The 17,613-nt window shown below is 39.9% G+C and overlaps 1 protein-coding gene across 1 annotated transcript in view; it reads right to left on the bottom strand.

The window, feature by feature from the left end:
* The window catches only part of FAM162A (family with sequence similarity 162 member A), a 41,236-nt gene that overhangs the window by 18,180 nt on the left and 5,443 nt on the right, over positions 1 to 17,613 (bottom strand). The window contains exon 2 of the mRNA XM_019955507.2: positions 2,261 to 2,386. Within this exon, the coding sequence (XP_019811066.2) occupies positions 2,261 to 2,386 (126 nt within the window). The remainder of the gene's footprint in view (positions 1 to 2,260; positions 2,387 to 17,613) is intronic.

Here is a 17,613-nt window from a genome sequence, read left to right as displayed (position 1 = left end):
ATAGGTACATATATGTAATTTCTATATGTACCATTCTTGGGCTTACACACAATATAAAATTTTGTACCCTGTCTTGTTCATTAACATTATGACAAAAACTTTCCATGCCAGTATGTTGTATTTATAAGCACCATTTCCAACAGTTGCACAACTCATCAAGTAGATCTAATGTATAATTAATCATTCCCAGATTATTTAACATTTAGACTAATTTCTCATTTTCCTTTACATGTGTGTATAAATATATAGAGATACACATATATATACATATATGTAAACAAATGGGAACAGCTTTACAATCAAAGCTTTTTCCACATAAAGGGATTATTCCTTAGGATAGATCCCCAGAAGTGAAATACCAGGTCAAGGGGTATAAATACTTTTAACTTCTTAATAAATATTCTTTGAGAACAGTTCTTTTCCACCCACCAGTACCTATCTGGCCCTAGTGTAGGGCCCAGAAGAAGCAATTCCCATGAAGAAGCAATGAGCAAGTAGTTCCTGGGGCCATACAGTTTAAATATTATGCTTCTTCCTTCCAGTGCTGACAGTGACAGAACTTGGAGTTAGGGATAGGACTAAACATGGCTGAAGTTAACGTACAAGCCAGTGCATAGCCCTAAGTATATTATACCCAAATGTCATTTTTGATTTGGTTCATCTTTGAGGCTGACCAATCCAATCCCAAAGAAATGCCAAAGAATGCTCAAACTACTGCACAATTGCACTCATCTCACATGCTAGTAAAGTAATGCTCAAAATTCTCCAAGCCAGGCTTCAGCAATATGTAAACCGTGAACTTCCAGATGTTCAAGCTGGTTTTAGAAAACGCAGAGGAACCAGAGATCAAATTGCCAACATCCACTGGATCATGGAAAAAGCAAGAGAGTTCCAGAAAAACATCTCTTGCTGCTTTATTGACTATGCCAAAGCCTTTACTGTGTGGATCACAATAAACTGTGGAAAATTCTGAAAGAGATGGGAATACCAGACCACCTGACCTGCCTCTTGAGAAACCTGTATGCAGGTCAGGAAGCAACAGTTAGAACTGGACATGGAACAACAGACTGGTTCCAAAGAGGAAAAGAAGTACGTCAAGGCTGTATATTGTCACCCTGCTTATTTAACTTATATGCAGAGTACATCATGAGAAATGCTGGGCTGGAAGAAGCACAAGCTGGAATCAAGATTGCCAGGAGAAATATCAATAACCTCAGATATGCAGACGACACCACCCTTATGGAAGAAAGTGAAGAAGAATTAAAAAGCCTCTTGATGAAAGTGAAAGAGGAGAGTGGAAAAAGTTGGCTTAAAGCTCAACATTCAGAAAACTAAGATCATGGCATGTGGTCCCATCACTTCATGGCAAATAGATGGGGAAACAGTGGAAACAGCGTCAGACTTTATTTTTGGGGGCTCCAAAATCACTGCAGATGGTGATTGCAGCCATGAAATTAAAAGACGCTTACTCCTTGGAAGGAAAGTTATGACCAACCTAGACAGCATATTCAAAAGCAGAGACATTAGTTTGCCAACAAAGGTCCATCTAGTCAAGGCTATGGTTTTTCCATTGGTCATGTATGGATGTGAGAGTTGGACTGTGAAGAAAGCTGAGCGCCAAAGAATTGATGCTTTTGAACTGCGGTGTTGGAGAAGACTCTTGAGAGTCCCTTGGACTGCAAGGAGATCCAACCAGTCCATTCTGAAGGAGATCAGTCCTGGGTGTTCTTTGGAAGGACTGATGCTAAAGCTGAAACTCCAATACTTTGGCCACCTCATGCGAAGAGCTGACTCATTGGAAAAGACTCTGATGCTGGGAGGGATTGGGGGCGAGAGGAGAAGGGGACGACAGAGGATGAGATGGCTGGATGGCATCACCGACTTGATGGACATGAGTTTGAGTGAACTCCGGGAGTTGGTGACGGACAGGAAGACCTGGCGTGCTACAATTCATGGGGTTGCAAAGAGTTGGACACGACTGAGCGACTGAACTGAACTGAACTTAATATTTACTTTGGTGCATCTATCATCTACAGAAAGCTCTAGTCAAATCCTTGAGGTAAGAGATGAAAATGACAAACGGGAAAAATGAAGAAATCACTGCCACATGTAAGCACAACTATATTACGTACAATTTGGGAGGCCTGAACTACATGATAGGGACCCCTGTGACCACCTCTCTTAGGTCCTTTTGATTCCAGGTTGTTCTAGTCTTTGGGAGCTGCCTAGTCCATAACTGGAAAGACAAATAAAAACTTACGTTGGTCTGGAGGCTTTGGACTTTCCTGGGGTTTGCTGCAAAATCCATTTGTTCTCTTCAAATCAGAGTTTCTGGTAAGCCTTAAAGATGAGAAAGCGTCTCTTTCACATGACCTAAAACAACTTCCTAGAAAAGAGAAAAAAAATGTTTCAGATAAAGGAAATTTGATATCTTACAATAAAAAATGCCTGCAAAATACATATTTCATTTATAAAAATTAACTCACTTAAAAAATTAATATCCTACTCTATGTAAGATACATGTACTATATTTAAAGCACTATACTTAGTGCTATCTTAAAATATGCATGTTTTGCTGGTTAGGAAATTAGGAATTTACAATATATTTTATTGGCTTTAAGTTTTATAAAAGTACTTCTCACATGTTTTATAACAATAATGATTCTGTTATGAATCATTAGTGTTAGTATAACCCTCAGTGTTAGCATGAACATTTTTAATCAATAATTAATCAGAATTCAAAGCAGAGACAGCCAGAAACAGTTCTGATGAGGGTAAAAGGGGATAATTCTGAGTATGGGGGTGGGGAGTCATACAAGAGGCTAGGGCTGATCCTCAGTCAAAGGATCATCACAAAAGAGCCCTAGGGCCCTAGGATGTGGAAGGGAGCACTACAGAAGAACGAAACAGAAAAGAAAGCTGGAAAGGCAGCAATAATAAATCTGATCAAGATCCTGATGCTCCATGATGCTCTGGGTGACAAAGAATGGGATACCCACCCAAGATTTGCCTTTAGTGTGACAAGAATGAGGCCTCACAGCTTTGTGCTTAAAACTTCACAGAATTCAAGCAGTTTTAAAAAGCTATTTGTTAATGGATAAACACTCTATACCTTTGAAGTTCCAGAAGCCTAACAGAGTGTCATTGTAGCTTCAGAGTTTGAAGCAGTAAGGGGAGGAAAGAGAGGAAAGAGCAGTAAAATGTGGTTACAGGACTGGACCTCCCAAAGTTGGTGAGAATCATAATTACCTTGCTTTTTCTTTCTCTTGCTATTAAGAAAATCTTTAAACATAGCAATCTTAAAAAAAAATCACTGTGGACTTCTCATGGACACGTTTATATTTGTGTAAAGATTTTTAAAAGAACACTTTTATTGATACATAATTTCACATTAAAAATTCATCCTTTTAAATGTGTAAAACAAAGAATCACCTTCTGCTTCAATATTCTGCTAGATAGGAATTAATCAGAGAGAGAAGGGGGTAAAAGATGGAGGAGGGAGTTAGCTTTGCTGTCCACTAACAACTGGACAGAAACTTCCTTAAATGCCTTTCACCAATAAGTTTGCCAGCTTTTGCTGAAGGGCTCTGTGTGCATTTAGGGGGCATGCTATGGGGGTGGGTATGGAAGAAGCTGTTTGCATTGTATTAGCTCTGAGTAAGGTTTTTTTTTTAAAAAAAGGCAAGCCCGCTAAGTGAGGGTTTCCACGGAACAGACAGACCAAACAGTAACAGTCCTCTGGGGGTAGGGGTTTGCAGAGCTCCAAATCCATTCTGCCTTTTTCAGTGTCTGCTATATTTTTCAGAGCTACATGATTTCAAGGTATTGGTTTCAAAGTATTACTGTGAAGCCAAGAGGAGACAGGAATTAACATTCCATGGACCTTGCTGTTCTTACCATGACTGAGTCATTTTCTTGGACAAATGCTACACAGATTGTCACAACTCTCTGGTTATTCCCTAGAGTTCTGAAAAAGTTGACTCTAAGACTATGGTCATATTTTCATTGCTTTTATATAGGGGTGAATTTTCAGAGGTCCTATTTTCAGAGTGAATTGTCAGATTCACTAACATACCTTAAACTGGAACCTCTATTTGTATCAAGATTTGTGGTTGCCTGCAGTCTGATTTCTTTCACAAGAGGCCTCATTTATTTCAGTTTTCCAGGCAGCAGTCCCAGAAAGCTTTGCCTGGGTCTGAGTAACCACACTACCAGTGCCACCTAGTGACAGCACGTGTACGCTGTAAGAAAAGTAGATAAATCATAATTGATCTTAGTTTGTTTCCACATTTTAAATGTAGATAATGTAGTATTTACTTCAACAAGGCTGGATTTCAAGTTTAAATGGAAAATACACGTAAGCGCATTTGGCAAGATGCTTGAAACATGGCAGGTACTCTAAACGTTAAGTTTGCTTCCTTAAACACTAATCTTCAAAACATTTCCAGAGCACTTCAATTTTATCCCTAAGATGGTCAGAATTTCTGACCAAGGTAGTTTTAAATTGTTATCAGGGCACGGATAAATTCCATGAACCTCTTCTAAAGTTCTTCATAGCTTTCAAGATTAAAACCAAAATATTTAATGCTGTGATCTCAAACTTCAGGATGCATCAGAACCACCCAAATGGCTCGGTAAAATGCCAATCATAAGCACACCTATCTCCAGTTTTAGAAACAGTTTTGGGTTGAATCTGCATTTTTAACAAGCTCTTCGGTGAAGCTTCTACTGCTGCTTTGAAACCGCACTTTGATAACTACAGGGTTTTGCATTTTTTTTTTTTTCAGTTCAGTTCAGTCGATCAGTCCTGTCCGACTCTTTGCAACCCCATGAATCACAGCACGCCAGGCCTCCCTGTCCATCACCAACTCCCGGAGTTCACTCAAACTCATGTCCATCGTGTCGGTGATGCCATCCAGCCACCTCATCCTCTGTTGTCCCCTTCTCCTCTTGCCCCTAATCCGTCCCAGCATCAGAGTCTTTTCCAATGAGTCAACTCTTCGCATCAGGTGGCCAAAGTACTGGAGTTTCAGCTTTAGCCTTTAGGATGGACTGGTTGGATCTCCTTGCAGTCCAAGGGACTCTCAAGAGTCTTCTCCAACACCACAGTTCAAAAGCATCAATTCTTCGGTGCTCAGCTTTCTTCACAGTCCAACTCTTACATCATACATGACCACTGGAAAAACCATAGCCTTGATTAGACGGACCTTTGTTGGCAAAGTAATGTCTCTGCTTTTGAATATGCTGTCTAGGTTGGTCATAACTTTCCTTCTAAGGAGTAAGCATCTTTTAATTTCATGGCTGCAATCATTATCTGCAGTGATTTTGGAGCCCCCCAAAATAAAGTCTGACACTGTTTCCCTATCTATTTGCCATGAAGTGATGGGACCACATGCCATGATCTTCGTTTTCTGAACGTTGAGTTTTAGGCCAACATTTTCACTCTCCTCTTTCATCAAGAGGCTTTTTAGTTCTTCAATTTCTTCCATAAGAGTGGTATCATCTGCATATCTGAGGTTATTGATATTTCTCCCGGCAATCTTGATTCCAGCTTGTGCTTCTTCCAGCCCAGCATTTCTCATGATGTACTCTGGATAGAAGTTAAATAAGCAGGGTGACAATATACAGCCTTGATGTACTCCTTTTCCTCTTTGGAAACAGTCTGTTGTTCCATGTCCAGTTCTAACTGTTGCTTCCTGACTTGCATATAGGTTTCTCAAGAGGCAGGTCAGGTGGTCTGGTATTCCCATCTCTTGAAGAATTCTCCACAGTTTATTGTGATCCACACAGTCAAAGGCTTTGGCATAGTCAATAAAGCAGACAAAAGATGTTTTTCTGGAACTCTCTTGCTTTTTCCATGATGCAGCGGATGTTGGCAATTTGATCTCTGGTTCCTCTGCCTTTTCTAAAACCAGCTTGAACATCTGCAAGTTTGCAGTTCACGTATTGCTGAAGCCTGCCTTGGGGAATTTTGAGCATTACTTTACTAGCGTGTGAGATGAGGGCAATTGTGCGGTAGTTTGAGCATTCTTTGGCATTGCCTTTCTTTGGGATTGGAAAGAAAACTGACCTTTTCCAGTCCTGTGGCCACTGCTGAGTTTTCCAAATTTGCTGGCATATTGAGTGCAGCACTTTCACAGCATCATCTTTCAGGATTTGAAATAGCTCAACTGGAATTCCATCATCTCCACTAGCTTTGTTTGTAGTGATGCTTTCTAAGGCCCACTTGACTTCACACTCCAGGATGTCTGGCTCTAGGTCAGTGATCACACCATCATGATTATCTGGATCGTGAATCTCTTTTTTGTACAGTTCTTCTGTGTATTCTTGCCACCTCTTCTTAGTATCTCCTGCTTCTGTTAGGTCCATATCATTTCTGTCCTTTATTGAGCCCATCTTTGAATGAAATGTTCCCTTGGTATCTCTAATTTTCTTGAAGAGATCTCTAGTCTTTCCCATTCTGTTGTTTTCCTCTATTTCTTTGCATTGATCGCTGAGGAAGGCTTTCTTATCTCTCCTTGCTATTCTTTGGAACTCTGCATTCAGATGCTTATATCTTTCCTTTGTTTCCTTTGCTTTTCACTTCTCTTCTTTTCACAGCTATTTGTAAGGCCTCCTCAGATGGCCACTTTGCTTTTTTGCATTTCTTTCCCATGGGGATGGTCTTGATCCCTGTCTCCTGTACAATGTCATGAACCTCCGGCCATAGTTCATCAGGCACTCTGTCTATCAGATCTAGTCCCTTAAATTTTTTTTTTAAACCATGGTAAAAAACATATAACACAAAATTTACCATTTTAACCACTTTTAAGTGTACAGTGCTATGGCATTAAGTACTTCACATTGTTTTGCCACCATCATCACCATCCGGGGCTTCCCAGGTGGCTCAGTGGTAAAGAATTTGCCTTCCAGTGCAGGAGACAGGGGTTTGATCCCTGGGTCAGGAAGATCCACTGGAGGAGGAAATGGCAACCAACCCCAGTATTCTTGCCTGGGAAATCCCATGGGCAGAAGAGCCTGGCAGGCTGCAGTCCATGGGGGTCGCAGAGAGTTGGACATGACTGAGCACGCACACACCACCACCATCCATCTTCAGGACTTTCTCATCTTCCCCAGGGGACCACTAGTTTAATGTGACCCTTCCCACACCATCCTGTCCTATCCCCTTCTGGCAGGTACTGAGACAGAAAGGAACCAAGTTAACTGACAGCGAGCTCTACTGTCTAAAGAGGAAACAGAAAAAGAAACAATACTTATCTCCTTAGGTACCATCCTTTCCCATCCCTCTTAATTAGAACAGAGGAAGTTTAGAAAAATAGAACAGAGACAGTTTAGAAAAGTAAAAGACAAGTTGCCTCTTAGCTCAGTTCAGTTCAGTTCAGTTCAGTTGCTCAGTCGTGGCCGACTCTTCGCAACCCTATGAGCTGTAGCACGCCAGGCCTCCCTGTCCATCACCAACTCCTGGAGTTCACTCAAACTCATGTCCATCGAGTCGGTGGTGCCATCTAGCCATGTCATCCTCTGTTGTCCCTTTCTTCTCCTGCCCCCAACCCCTCCCAGCATCAGAGTCTTTTCCAATGAGTCAGCTCTTCGCATGAGGTGGCCAAAGCATTGGAGTTTCAGCTTCAACATCAGTCCTTCCAATGAACACCCAGGACTGATCTCGTTTAGGATGGACTGGTTGGATCTCCTTGCAATCCAAAGGACTCTCAAGAGTCTTCTCCAAAACCACAGTTCAAAAGCATCAATTCTTCAGAGCTCAGTTTTCTTTAAAGTCCAATTCTCACATCCATACATGACTACTGGAAAAACCATAGCCTTGACTAGACAGACCTTTGTTGACAAAGTAATGTCTCTGCTTTTTAATATGCTGTCTAGGTTGGTTACAACTTTCCTTCCAAGGAGTAAGCGTCTTTTAATTTCATGGCTACAATCACCATCTGCAGTGATTTTGGAGCCCCCAAAAATAAAGTCAGTTCAGGTTAAAACAAAAATGTTACCATGTACACCTACTTACTGTCAGTCACACAAATGCACGTTTGGAGACAGTTATTCATTCAAAAAATAGTACTTGTCAGGTATTATTCTAGGCAATATAAAAAACAGATGAAAATTTATGCCAGATGAGCTTATATTCTACTGGAGGAAGGTGGGGGGGAAGTATATATATAGTTAGATAGTAAATGCCAGAGAGAAAAAATAAACAATGGGGAAACAAAATGTTTGTGTGCTTAAAATGTGGTGTGTGTGTGAGAGAGAGAGATTTTAGATAGGGTAGTAAGAGAAGTTCTCTATGAGAATGGCATGAAGGAAGTCAGGGAGCTAGCATGCAGGTATCTAGTGGAAGGATACTCCAAACAGAAATAACAGTAAGTGCAAAGGCCCTAAAGTGGTTCCAGGGACACAGCGAGGCGGCCAGCATGGCCAGAACAGAGGAATAATGAAGAGAGAGCGGGACTTGAGGTTACAGACACACCTGGGATGGAAGAATAGGGACTTCAAGGCAAGAGAGGTTTACCTAGATCAGAAAATATCTCCCAACCTTTTCTTACTACAACTTCACACTGGATGCCAGTAATTTTTCTCTCCCTAAGGTATAAATGGTATTAAAGCATAAGTAAACATAATATTATACATATTAGAAACAACAGACTATTGGAAAAAATGATTTAAAAACCCAGCATCACTTAAAAAAATATATGAAGTCTTGATGTGATTTTGGTACTTATTCTGCAACTACAATAAAATTGAAGCATAAAAGTTTTACTATCATTATTAAGACTACTTTTCTTTCTCAAAGAGATAAGAATTTATTGCCCCAGACATCCAAGCCAAAAATTTTCCATCCTCTGGTGGATCACAATTAAAAACAAACAAAAAACCCAAAAGAAAAACAGCCCTTTAACCCTCTGGCTTCACTTGCAGCCTGTCCCTGGGTGACCGAATCTGTGTCCCCAAGGCCTTAGCAGGAAGTCAAGCCTCACTGTGCCTGTAAGGCTCTGACTGTCAAATGGCTTGTTAATCTTAAGAGTAGCTGTCCTTAAGCTTTAGTATGCAACACAATCACCCAGAGGACTCGTAATACATTCTACTGGACCCCGTTTCCAGAGTTTCTGATTCAGTAAGTGTATGTGGAGCCCGAGAATTTCCAACAATATCCCAGGTGATGCCAATCCTGTTGGTCTGGGGGCTCACAATTTGTAAATCAGTACCTTAGAGTTATTACTGCTACCTGGAGGCTTTAGCGGGTTAGTCTCAATGAATCTGATTCAAGTACTGACTTCTGTCCTGCTGTTCTTTCCTTTCCATTCTTTTCAACCCCATGAAGGACAGTGTAGAGCAGTGGGAATGCTCTTTTCTTCCCCCTCAGAATCATTCAAGACTCTCCCAGAGAACAGTCAATGATGTTACCTGGAATATGACCAATCTCTGAGAACCAGTGATGATAAATGAAGGTTCAATGAATGCTGGTGGAGAAAGACACTTTTATAAGATTATCTAATTTAGTGTTTCTTAACCTGTGTGAGGGCTTCCCTGGTCGCTCAGCTGGTAAAGAGTCTGCCTGCACTGCGGGAGACCTGGGCTTGGTCCCTGGGTTGGGAAGATCCCCTGGAGAAGGGAATTGGCTACCCACTCCAGTATTCTGGCCTGGAAAATTCCATGGACAGTATAGCCCATGGAATTGGAGTCAGACACGACTGAGCAACTTTCACACACACTAGAACCTGTGTGAAGATCAGCTGCCAGGTCTCTTGCAAGTATGTTGCTAGGTATGAAGTTTGTGTTAATTACTTAGTAATGACAAATGTACTGCGGGTTATGTAAAATGATAAAATTAGAGGTAATTGGGTAAGCAATACACAGAACTCTGTACTATCTTTGTGACTTTTCTGTAAATAAAATTATTCTAAATAAAAATATTTTTAAACATGGGCCTAATTAGATCTTATTGTTTTTACTTTATACAAACTATGAAAAAAATGTATATTTACTTAATATTAAGTATTTTAAAAATTAGAGAAGATTTTATGTAATCTCATTAAAAATGTCAGTCTCACTCATATGCACTCCAGTATGCTCTTGGAATAGGAGAGAAAAGGAAATGGGGTATAATAGGAAATGTGCCCAATTCAGGGTAGACCAAAAATGTGCAGGTGAAGGTCATCTGCCTAGGGTACCTTGGTGGAACTGAGATGAGAAAATGATACATGATGATATATATCTTGTCATACTTTGCTATTTTCAAATGTTGTTGCCATCTCCTGTGAGCTTGTTACAAGTGCAGACTTTCAGCTCGCACCCTAGACCTAATAGAATTTGAATCTGTATTTTTAATGAGATATCCAAGTCATTCATATGAACATTCTATTTCCAGAAGCAAATAGCCACATTCATTCAATATTTTGATGCATACCTATTTTGTGCCGGACATATGGAAACCAATACCATATACTCTAAAGTCTATAATAGTGCTATTCAGCCTCAGCTGGGAGCTTCTTGGAAATACTTCTCAGACACCAACCAAAATTAGAATCTCCTGGGGTGAGGACTAGAAAAATGTTTTCACAAGCCCTTCAAGTGATGTTTATGCACACTAAAATTTGAGAAAGATGGATTTCAAAGTATACTGGAATCATCACAGAAAAACAAACAAACAAAAAACCAACCAACAGGGCCATCCCAGATCAATTAATCCCAATTTCTGTGAACAGGACTCTGGTATTAGTATTCATAAGAAAGATTTTCTAAGTGATTCTAATGCACTGCCATGTTTGAGAACTGCTCTTCAGCACAACTAGCTAGAGTCCCTTCTGAACAAAGGCTACAAGAATGACCAAGGCACACCTGCACACACATGCAGAGCTACATGTCTCTAGCTGTGTTCAAAATCCCTCTTTTCAATGATATAAAGCCACTTTCAATAACATGGATCAAACTAGAGATTATTACACTAAGTGAATAAGACAGAGAAAGACAAATAATCATATGGCATCACTTCTACGTGGAATCTTAAAAATGATACAAATGAATATATTTACGAAACAGAAACAGGCTCACAGACGTAGAAATAAACTTATGGTTACCAAAGGAGAAAGGGTGGAGGAGGGATAAATTAGGAGTTTGGGATTAACAGATACACACTATTATAAATAAAATAGATAAAAAGCAGGGACCTTCTGTATAGCACAGGGAACTATATTCGATGTCTTGTAATAACCTATAAAACACAAGAATCTGAAAAATAACATATATACATATATATACGTACAACTAAATCACTTTGCTGTATGTTTGAAACTAACACATTGTAAATCAACCATATATCAAAAAAAAAAAAGGCTCATAAAATGGATGAGTTATTAAAATTTCATTGTGGAAATCAAAAACATTCCCATTCTCAAATTATTTATGAGGAAACAATGTTCCTTTTTCATGTTTCATGGAAAGATTTTTTTTATCTAAATACTTAGCCGGTTCTCATGCTAGCCCACAAATGCCTATTTAATCCTTCTTGAACTGAAATAGGATACTGCTTGTCCTGAAATGTTTGTTGTGATAGGAAATGGCAAGTCTGAGGAAAGAACTCTGAAAGTTTGTTTTGTGAATCAATTGTAAGTCTCAAGTGGAAAAAACTAAATGTATGTTTATCCTGAGGATGGCAAAGTTTCTAGATGTAAACTATCAATACTACATTTTATATTATGATAAAGTCATATGTCAAATGTTTGTAGCTGCTCAGTAGACCTACTATAAAGAAGAATAAGGTAGTGTAATTATATTACACAGAGAAATTGGAACTCTTATTCCCACTCAGAGCTCATTTAGAATAGAGAACCACAGGACTGGAAAAGGTCAGTTTTCATTCCAATCCCAAAGAAAGGTAATGCCAAAGAATGCTCAAACTACCGCACAATTGCACTCATCTCACACGCTAGTTAAGTAATGCTCAAAATTCTCCAAGCCAGGCTTCAGCAATATGTGAACGGTGAACTTCCTGATGTTCAAGCTGGTTTTAGAAAAGGCAGAGGAACCAGAGATCAAATTGCCAACATCTGCTGGATCATAGAAAAAGCAAGAGAGTTCCAGAAAAATATCTATTTCTGCTTTATTGACTATGCCAAAGCCTTTGACTGTGTGGATCACAATAAACTGTGGAAAATTCTTCAAGAGATGGGAATACCAGACCACCTGATCTGCCTCTTGAGAAATTTGTATGCAAGTCAGGAAGCAACAGTTAGAACTGGACATGGAACAACAGACTGGTTCCAAATAGGAGAAGGAGTTCGTCAAGGCTGTATATTGTCACCCTGCTTATTTAACTTATATGCAGAGTACATCATGAGAAATGCTGGACTGGAAGAAACACAAGCTGGAATCAAGATTGCCGGGAGAAATATCAATAACCTCAGATATGCAGACGACACCACCCTTATGGCAGAAAGTGAAGAGGAACTCAAAAGCCTCTTGATGAAAGTGAAAGAGGAGAGTGAAAAAGTTGGCTTAAAGCTCAACATTCAGAAAATGAAAATCATGGCATCCGGTCCCATCACTTCATGGGAAATAGATGGGGAAACAGTGGAAACAGTGTCAGACTTTATTTTGGGGGGCTCCAAAATCACTACAGATGGTGACTGCAGCCATGAAATTAAAAGACGCTTACTCCTTGGAAGGAAAGTTATGACCAACCTAGATAGCATATTCAAAAGAGAGACATTACTTTGCCAACAAAGGTCTGTCTAGTCAAGGCTATGGTTTTTCCTGTGGTCATGTATGGATGTGAGAGTTGGACTGTGAAGAAGGCTGAGCGCCGAAGAATTGATGCCTTTGAACTGTGGTGTTGGAGAAGACTCTTGAGAGTCCCTTGGACTGCAAAGAGATCCAACCAGTCCATTCTGAAGGAGATCAGCCCTGGGATTTCTTTGGAAGGAATGATGCTAAAGCTGAAACTCCAGTACTTTTGTCACCTGATGCGAAGAGTTGACTCACTGGAAAAGACTCTGATGCTGGGAGGGATTGAGGGAAGGAGGAGAAGGGGACGACAGAGGATGAGATGGCTGGATGGCATCACCGACTTGATGGACATGAGTTTGGGTAGACTCCGGGAGTTGGTGATGGACAGGGAGGCCTGGCGTGCTGCGATTCATGGGGTCGCAAAGAGTCGGACACGACTGAGTGACTGATCGGATCTGATCTGATTTGCTTTCTACATTGGAAGCAAAGCTGGGCTGCCCTAAAAGCTGACCACAACAAAACAAATGAAAAAGACTGAAACACTAACATGCTCTGAGCTTCTTCAGTGATGAGACCTTAACAGCTTGATATCTCATGTCTGCAACTATTCTGACAAATGATGGATTTCTTCTGGCTTCAAACACTGACTTGCCCTATTCTTGTATGTGACATAGAATTTTGGATCTGGCTGCCAGGCAACCAATGCTCACAAGCCTTGCTGCTGACATGCTGATGTTGTGCTGAGAACTTAAGTGATGATAGTGGCCTAATGCACTCTGGTTCAGCACTCTGTGTTTGTCTATGCTTCTCCACAGTGACAGTCCTTTTGTCTGCCAAACCCCAAAAAGATTTTGGGGAACAGGCAAAGCAGTTTTGAGTAGGAAACTAAAACTAACCACGGTGACTCTGGCAGATAAATCTGAGTGCAGAATGCAGGACTGGCTAGGAGTGTGGGAGAAGTAGGACAAAGGGAGCAGAAGTGGGTAGACATAAATGTGGAAACATCCTCTTAAGCGGTGTCACAAGTTCAAGTGGGTTGTGTACAGGAAAGAGGATACCTATAGGTATCAATGGAAAGAAACTAACAGATGTGGAAAATACTAGTAAGGAAAAAATGGGCAAGACACAATGATATCATAAGTTTTGTGGGCTGGCTAGAACTGTAATTAACATTTGAAATGTTACTTTCATAGAAAAAAATTCTTAAAAGTTCAAAAAATAGATTTATAAATAAACCTTTGGAACCTGGCCAGTTTTTAAGCTGAGGTGGTGGAGGTTGCGGGGTGGTGGGGGAGAGTGGGCAGGGACTCTTATGGAAAGAAAAGTATCCATGTATTGGGTGGGCCCAATTATCGGTGATAAGGGGCTACTCCATGGTAATCATTTATCCTCCCATCAACATCTCAGCTAACCCTAACCCTAACCCTAACTCCCAACAGTGGTTATTTGAAATTCTCTCTACCTCAGCTGTTGACCTAAATAGGTTTTGTGACAGAACAGATTCCCTACCTCTGCGTCTGTTTCATCCATCCACACAATTCTTCCTTCATTCTGAACCGTTCCATCTGTGATCCTTCTTGCTGAGAGATGCTGTACCAAAATTCTCATAACCTCTAGATCTATCTTTTCCACTGCCTTTTTCTTGCCAACTACTGTCTCCCCACTCTTAAACAAATCAAAAGAATCTGTTATATTATAAAAGTAATGCTTGCTTATAATGGAAAATTTGGGAAACTAAAAATACACATGAAGAAAAACAAAAGCATCTATAATCACACCATCTGGGGGTAACAACTTGGTGTATTTTTTCCCAGACATCTTCCTATACTTATACACAACATATACATTTTCCATTACCAGATAATTCCATATCTTGCTTATGTCACAAACACTTTACCAAGACATTAATTAAAAAATACTTCTGATACTGCATAATATCCAATGGATATAAACTGAATTCAATCATTCTCTATAGCTGGATTTATTTCTCATTTTTCACTATTACAAGTAATATTCCAATGAATTCAGTTCAGTTCAGTCAGTCAGTCATGTCCAACTCTTTGCGACTCCATGAACCACAGCACATCAAGCCTCCCTGTCCATCATTAACTCCCGGAGTTAACCCAAACTCATGTCCATTGAGTCGGTGATGCCATCCAACCATCTCATTCTCTGTCATCCCCTTCTCCTCCTGCCTTCAATCTTTCCCAACATCAGGGTCTTTTCAAATGAGTCAGCTCTTCGCATCAGGTGGCCAAAATACTGGAGTTTCAGCTTCAACATCAGTCCTTCCAATGAACACCCAGGACTTATTTCCTTTAGGATGGATTGGTTGGATCTCCTTGCAGTCTAAGGGATTCGCAAAAGTCTTCTCCAAAACCACAGATCAAAAGCATCAATAGTTTTCTACATAATCTTTAATGGCATTTCTGGTTATTTTCTTATATAGAATCCTGGTAGTGGAGGGCTAAAGGATACAATGGTTAAAGGACATGAACTCTTTTAAGATTCTTTTTTTTAATATTTTAATTTTATTGGAGTATAGTTGATTTACAATGTTGTGTTAGTTCCAGGTGTACAGCAAAGTGATTCAGTTATACATATACATGTGTGTGTATATTTTTTTTTAGAACCTTTTCTCATATAGGTTATCACAGAATATTGGGTAGAGTCCTTAAATACAGTAGGGTGCGTGTGTTGATTCTAAAACTCCTGATTTATCCCTCCCTCCAACATTTCCCTTTGATAACCCTAACTGTGTTGTTGATATCTATAAGCCTGCTTCTGTTATGGAAATAACATTTGTACTTTTTAAAAAAAATTAGATTCCACATGAGTGATATATTTGTCTTTCTCTGACTTACTTCACCTAGTATGATAATCTCTAGGTCCAACCTTAAGATTCTTAAGTGCTTTCCAGAAAGGCTGAATCAATTTACACATCTGCTGGTAGTTGATGAGAATTCCTGACACATTATACTACAGTGGCCCTGAGGGTCCACTATCTGGAACAAAACATTCACTTGTTCTCAACAGCTCCTATAAATAAAATACCATCTCCTTCCTTTCATAGCTCAAGTGACTGACTAAGTGGCTTGTATTTACTACCCTGACCCCATCAACACACATTAACTACAATGTTCCTTCCCCCATTTACTAAAGTTGCTGTAAACTAGTGATCTCTTTCCAGTCATATGAATATGTCTTTTCGAATCTTATCACTAACCTATTAGACTCTCCTCTTCCCAGCTTTGATCTCATCCTTCTACAAGGCCTCAGTCCTCCTGTGCATTACACTGCCATATTCCCCCCTTCATCTCCGACCTCTGGGGTCTACTTTCTTTAATATCCTCTGCCACTTCCTATTGTCTACACCATGTCAGGCCTCCAGGGTTCAATCTTTGCCTCTATTTCACACTACTTATGGAGGGCTCCTCCATCCTCTTTTAATAATCAGCTCAAAACTGTTGACTCTCATATATTTCTCTAACTCTACTCTTCCTTTGTCTTCAGGTCTTTAATTGAAAGGTTCCATCCTCACCTATAACTCAATGCCATCTCCTACTCAATAGTGCACCATCCTCTCTGCCAAATTCCCAAATTTCCAATTTCCCAAATGCCAAATTCCTTCCCAACTCTCTTATCTCTGACAATGGGGCAATACTCCTTCAGTCCTCCACTTTAGTCTCTATGTCCTTCCTTACATTACTCTATGTCTCAAAGTCATATGAATAGTTTCTTCAAAACACTTCCTAGATAAATTCCTTTTTTATCATTTCCACATTACTTCACCCATGGATTACAGTAATATCTTCACAGGTAGCAGCTACCACGTTAATTTTCCAAAAATGTTTTTTAATGACTTTTGCTTGAAGGTTTCCTTTTTGTCCAAATTCATCTGGTTAAAATCTTCAAAGGCCATACTTTATCTCCTATTACCTCCTGCAATCCAAGATAATCCTTTCTCCCTACTGCCCTTTCTCCTCCAACACCCTTTCCATACTCTCTACTGCCCCTTTGCTCATGTCACTCTTCCATCCCTTTTGTTTCAAAGGAGCCTTCAGTAGATAACCCTAACATACACTACTTTTCCTTTCTCTGAATGCTCGGGAGGGGGCTGGTGGGGAAAAGCCCTGATTTGTAGCTTTTGCCAAAAACCCTCGCCGTGGCAGATGTCTAGGTACCAATGTAACAAGGCTAACTGTGAAACTAGAAAGAGATATGTGTAAAGTTAAAAGGAACCCAATCAGGACACCAGAGCAGCATTTAAAATCTGTTCTGCAATCTAGCACTTAATATCTACTATCTTGTATAGGCTCTCCAGATATATTATATACATCTGTTTATTGCAATAAGCTCTAGCCTAGGAAGAATGGCAGTCCACTCATTCTAGAGCTTTCATAGAGAATAGGGCACACAGTGTTTGCTTGATAAAAACCGTTGGCAAGACTTGGAGGGAGTGATAAGCAAAGCCAAAGACTAGAGGCATAAAATGGTAAAAATGGGCATGTACTCACTTAGGGCTGATTAGCAAGAACAAACAAAAAGTACAATGAAGGAGCAGAATGTACAGTAAGTCCCCAACATAAGAATCTTCAAGTTGTGAACTTTCAAAGATGCAAACATGGCCCTGTAGGCCAGCTGTTGTATTGTACCACTGTACTTTTCAAGGCACTGGACTGTAGTATTAAAAATGTTTTTTTGTGTTTATTTTGTATATATTATTTGTGTGAAAAGTATTATAAACCTATTTCAACAGTATTATATAGCCAATTGTGTTAGATGGGTACCTAGGCTAGCTTTGTTGGGCTTATGGGTAAACTGGACTTGGGACGGAACTCATTTACATGCAGGGGACTTACTGTAGTAGAAATAAAATCA

Source organism: Bos indicus, chromosome 1 (assembly GCF_029378745.1).
Source record: "Bos indicus isolate NIAB-ARS_2022 breed Sahiwal x Tharparkar chromosome 1, NIAB-ARS_B.indTharparkar_mat_pri_1.0, whole genome shotgun sequence".
Classification (NCBI taxonomy): domain Eukaryota; kingdom Metazoa; phylum Chordata; class Mammalia; order Artiodactyla; family Bovidae; genus Bos; species Bos indicus.
Note: the sequence above shows the minus strand (reverse complement) of the source record. Positions and strands in the feature narration are given on the sequence as shown.